Source organism: Pterocles gutturalis, unplaced genomic scaffold, assembly GCF_000699245.1.
Source record: "Pterocles gutturalis isolate BGI_N339 unplaced genomic scaffold, ASM69924v1 scaffold20623, whole genome shotgun sequence".
NCBI classification, from domain to species: Eukaryota; Metazoa; Chordata; class Aves; order Pterocliformes; family Pteroclidae; genus Pterocles; species Pterocles gutturalis.
Window position 1 is genome coordinate 9,680 of NW_010126082.1, and position 5,622 is coordinate 15,301.

At 48.2% G+C, this 5,622-nt stretch overlaps 1 protein-coding gene across 1 annotated transcript; it reads right to left on the reverse strand.

Annotated features, from left to right (window-relative positions):
* Positions 1 to 4,558: 4,558 nt before the first annotated feature.
* MGAT2 (mannosyl (alpha-1,6-)-glycoprotein beta-1,2-N-acetylglucosaminyltransferase) lies at positions 4,559 to 5,617 on the reverse strand (the record flags this gene model as incomplete). Its single annotated transcript, XM_010078853.1, is given in 2 exon segments — positions 4,559 to 5,419; positions 5,421 to 5,617. Coding segments are annotated over 2 exon segments (921 nt in total), but the record flags the coding sequence as incomplete, so codon positions are not given.
* Positions 5,618 to 5,622: the final 5 nt, after the last annotated feature.

Genomic DNA, 5,622 nt, shown 5'->3' on the forward strand with positions numbered 1-5,622 from the left:
TTTGCACTGACACCTTCCCAGGTGTTTGGTCCAGAAGTGGACTTACCTGGAAGCAGTGGAGAGGCAAAAACCTGGCTGCTGGGAGCGGGAGTCGGAAAGGGCTCCTTCGGATGGACAGAGGGTGTCTGTCCCAGCCGCTGCTTCGCTCGCTCTGCCCTCTCAGACAGACAGAAAAAACCCTGAGGATTTTGTCTGTGAAGAATCGGGTCTCATTATCTTTATTTGGTCCAAGTGTTTGAATACTTGGTGGTTTCCTGTTGTGTAGATAATTAAACATGGGACTATTTATCTTCAATGCTGGTCTCCAGTTCACTGCTTGTAAAGTTTCAGGTCTCATTCAGGCTCCCCTCCTTCCTCAGTCACCCTGTGTATTTAAAGGGTGCGAGGCGAGCCCTGAGGTCTGCCACAGGATTAAAGTGACCTCCCTTTGCAAAACAGGAGATGGACAGATGAAGAAAACAAAAACTTTTGTTTTGTAAAGAGGAAAATGTAAGGTCAAACCCCCAAATTGACTGGGATTTCTTGGTAGGCACTGCATCAGAAATTAATTAAAAACTTTTCTTCAAGGAAACATGGAAAGATAATATGCAGGGACAATCAGGTTCCTGCTGTGGCCATGAACTGGAGGCTGCAGACACAGTTAATGTGCAGGCAGCTTCCTGGAAGGCAAGTTCAGGTGACGTGTGCGACCTCTGGAACTATGCTGGGAGACCAGCGAGTTTACCCTCAAGACAGTGGCTCCAGCAGTACTTGACAGGCTGAACTTCTGTAGCCAGTGTGGATTGTACATAAAAATTTAAAATTCAGGTTGTCGGAGAGCAAATGTGGATGTTTTGGTACCTGAGAAAGGGAAGACAAGAAATCTTAAATCACTCACGCATTCGTGTAGGAGAATCAGCCAGTGCTGAGAAGGACGTACTCGTGTTTCTTTGGTTTCTTGCTGGAGCGAGCTTTGGGGTCAGAGAGGGCTGGGCGCGTGAGACAGCGACCCAGTCTTTGAATCCATGAATCCAGCTGCTCCGGGCAGATGCCTGCCCGATCCTGACTGTCCACCCATAGGGACACAGGAGTTACAGCAGCAATTCCTGGATTAACTCACACCGATTGAGAAAGACAGCTCGTTACCCGTTACACCTTCCACAGAGGACAGGAGGAAAATTTCCCTAGTGGCAAGGTTAAAACACACTTCTTGCAATGAGAGTTTAGATCCCTTGGCTGATTTTGTGCTCCCCCCCCCATTTCTAGAAAACAACAGCCCGGGTGTGGTGAGTTGCGGCTCTTCCCCGTGGATAATTGCAGCAGAGGCTGTGGCCGCTTGGCAGCAGCCCAGCAGCACTCCCTATTGCAGAGGAAACCCTCGGGAAGCAACAACCTCCCTGCCACTCATTCCCACGCGCGGTACAAGATCAGGAAAACCTCAGCCCCGTGCTGACTCGGATTTCTGGGAGTAGACGCTGGAGTAATAAGTGTCTCAGCCTGTCTTTAGAGAGCAGTTTTGCGTGCCCGGTCCCTTTCAACTATTAAAACAATTCATTTATTTGCTTGACAGCCGCAGGAAGCAGTCTGTTCTGAACGCGATGGAAAAGAACAAGCGCTTAGCAGCTCGGGAGGAGATCTTGCTGAAAAGACAAACGGCGAGTACCCCCAAAGAAAGGCAGAAACAAACCCTCCTGCAGCTGACACAGCTGAAGGAGAATGCGCTACAGAAACCAACAAAACTTCCCCATCTTTTGAAACAGCTGAAACAATAGGAAAAGGAGGTTGTAGTTCACACCATTGTTTGCAGCATGAACCTTCCGACACCAGTTCAGCGATTCCTGGCGAATCTAGGAGAACGGAACCAGATTTAGAAAGTGCCGTCATAGTGGGCGAAATGGCCGTGGCTGACTCGGAAAATCAAGCAGCCCTTCTGCTGGAGGGGCAGGCGAAAGCCGAAGGGGATGGAGCGGCTGCGCCCGCAGGATCGGAACAGGGGAACCAGCGCGGTTTGGACAGCAGACCGGCCTCCCCAGTTCTCCAAGAAGTGAACACGCAGGATGGGAGCGTGCAGATTGTTAGGGACCACGTAACACACTGCTCGGTTGCTTTTCAGAATTCTTTGCTGTATGAATTGGACTAGTTTAATTATTTGAAGGTTACCTTCTGTTGTTTGATCTTTACTGTGCCTTGCGCTTGCTGCTTTATGACTTCAGGGCTCAGAGTAGAAAACAGGTTCCTACTGAAACTCTTTTGTTTACATGTCACCATAGAACACTTATGTTGTTAATAATTTTTGGAGTTAATAGGTCTGACTTTTCTAATCACATGTATGGGCTGAAATAGTTTTTCTTACAGGAAAGATGCAGTTGAAGGTGAATCTGAGCTCGTGGAAGAAAATACATCTTTATTGTTGACGTAACTTTCTCAGTTTCTTGCTACATTCCAGGGAGTATTTGTATATATCCTTTTTCTAACGGCTCCCTCGGGAATTGCTGTGTTTAGTCCACCTAGAAATGAGCAGTATTCATCATTTTTCAAAGCTTTCATTTTGTGATAACTGTGGAATTAGACTTGCACTGATTTTCAGCAATCAGATGAAATTTCTAATTACACGGAGAAGTTCTAATTAGTCTCCTAGAAATAATCAACATTTATACCATGTATTCCATCCTAGTATGTTACTTCGGAACACAGCCTCCAAACATACCCCGTCTGTCAACCGAACAAATTCAATTGCACAATAAAACCATCCTCTCTTTTTGCATATCTGCTACTAAGTATTTACAATTTGTGAAATTCACTTGATCCAGATTAGTTTTCACAAACAGCTCCCCACGAGCTCCAGCGTGCTGTTTGCTGGCTCATCTCCCCGAAGTGCGATAACCAAAAGAACGTTATTATAATAAACTTTCAGTTCCTTTTCTCACTGCTTCTGAAATAACTTCTGGTTTGAGTTCTACAAGACACAAGTGTGCTTTAGAAGGAAGTTAAATTTGTCTTGGGTCACAGCTGCTCTGGAATTACATCTCTATGTTAGATGCGAGTGCTTGCAGCGTAAGCTTTACTTTTGTAGGTTCAGCGGAAGCTACAGCTGCCAAAAGCATCGGCCCTACCCGTGTGCCAGCGCAGCACCCACCCAGCTGGAGCAGGGCAGGGGGTTTGCTGGGCTCTGTCCCAGTCACACAGCTCCTTGGGGGAGGTACCGAAGGGCTGAGGCACGGGCACAGCTCCTTCAGCGTCTGCCCTGACTTTGGGAAACTACTAAAATGTAGCAGGTACAAAACGGTGACAGTTAAATTACCCTGGGAAAAAAGAGCATCTTACAGTAGTCAAACATCTGCATGCTACTTTAAGAGTGTTTCACAGAACTTGGCTCTCTCCGAGATGAACATTTAACCGATATATTCCCAAGCCAGGCAGCAGGTGACAAACGGTGGCACAGGGGAAGCCTCGCTGCGTGCCCTCCCATTTATACGGAACTGGTGCAGAGTCCTCAGAATGCCAACCCCATTTTCTCTAATTAAAAAAAGACTTTTTTTTTTCTCTACAAATCTCTCAGTATAAAATCTGCCTCTAAATATTGCACACCTGTCACCTTAGCACAGGATTTTCTTTCTCCAACATACTTCTCTGCTCTACAAAAAGCCGCTTACATGCTACTGCTACCAGTTGTGTTTCGAAGTGCGGCACCATTAAAGCACACGTACCGTTAGACTTTTAAAACAGGCGAGAAAGCATTCGATGGTAACGAACGGCTCTGCTCTCTCCTGTTCGTGGCTTTCAGCTCCAGTTCAGCGTGTTTCCATTACAAAGCAGTATTTTCTACTGGTCGCTTTACACAGCTGACTAATTTGAAAGTGAACGTTTTTTTTTTTTGATCCAAACAAAAGAGGTGTTGTGCCACGCATTTGTTACTCTATTCTGCCTCAATTACTGAGTATCATTAAAAATTTAATGAAGTTGAATGCACACCACTAGAATGGATGATGGCATGTGCTCAGCCCTTGGGATTAAAGAAAAGACCGCTTCCCCCCCACCTCCCCAGCCCTCACTTTCTTTCTAGCGACACAAGATGACATCGTCTTTTAGTGAGAATCAAGGAACTTCTCTGGTATTACAAAACAACTGAATTTTATTTTGGCAGAACTAAAAAAATCATATATTTTATCTACATCATAGTAAAAACAATGATTTAATTTTTTTTCCTTCATATATTCATCAACATATCGCAACCAAACCCAAGACACAGGTATCAGGCACGAGGCAATCCCGGGCGGGATGGCTGGTGGGACAGCGGGAGGTACCGGTACCGCTGGTGGAGGGAGCTCTGGGGGGGGGATTCAGTCCCCTCACTCGCTCCTCACCAGCCCCAGTGCAGCACCCCAGGCCCACCACCTGCCCCTAACGGGGGAAAAACCCCACACCAGAGCACTGTAAGCACCGAAAAATATGCACTTCAAGTTTTCTCCTCCTCCCAGTAAACACAACAGCGGTCGGGGCTGCGATGCTGCTCTGAGCGGCCCGGCGGGACCAAGGAACCCGTTTCCAGAACGTGGCTGCCGAACATGAAAGATTACTATTTTGGGACACCTTTTACAAGAATGTTTATTCATATTAAAGCAGAAACCAACTCATAAATGCTTTTTTATACACGTGTGTGCCTGTAAAAGGCAGTATGGAACAACTCAAAAAGAAAAAAGGCTGCGAGAACAATCCTCACTGAAGTCTGCGGTAACTTTTACAGAGTTCGTGGTCCCTAATATCTCCCCACCCTCCGTTTTTCACATGAGGGGAAAGGGGTGCCATGGAGTACCTTTTACTGACACTCATCGTTTCAGGAAACAGGTACTGTTGGTTGCTGTTCAAGAGGGAGTCGATTTTGGCACTCTGGGTGGACGGTCTGCAGGATTTCTTGTGGTGCATGCCACAGTCCCCCGTGTGAAAAATCCTGGGGATTTCAGGAACCAGCACTTTCCAGAACTTTGGAAGACAAGAGACAGTCAAATGCTGCAGAGTCCAGTCCCAGTTGTAATCATCGTAGGTGCAGAAGGCATCCGTGCACTCGATGAGCTTCTGGTAGGTGTCTCTACCGAAGGCCATGCCCATGTTGTGCTCGGTGGACTTCCACGTCTTCATCTCCACCTTATCAGCGCGGCCAGCGAAGGCGCCACGGACGGGGCTGTAGGTGCCCAAGGAGACGATCTGGCACTCAGGGCACTCCCGCTCCCGCAGGGCCCAGAGCTTTTTGAGGACGTGGTAGAAATCAGGTGCCAAATAATGATCCTCCTCCAAGAAGAGGACAGGCCCGGTGTGTTCCCGCAGCGCCCGCACCCGCTCCCAGACGAAATGCAGCTTCCACCACCAGTGATGCTTGGTCTGGGAGAAGCGAGCTTCGCGGTAATGCCCGAAGGAATCGGGATACTCGGCGTTGATGCAGCCGTAGAGCCGCCGCTTTGCCCACGTCGCGGGGACAGTCGCGAGGGTCGTGTCCGGGGAATTCGTTGGGGTAGAGCTGGATGCTGAAAGGGAAGAAGACCTGAAGGACGGGGCAGAAATCCACGCGTGCCGCCAGCTGGTTGAGTTCCTCGGCCCACAGGTCGTGGCTTAACACCAGCAGCCCGTTCTCCCCTCCCGCCGCTCTCC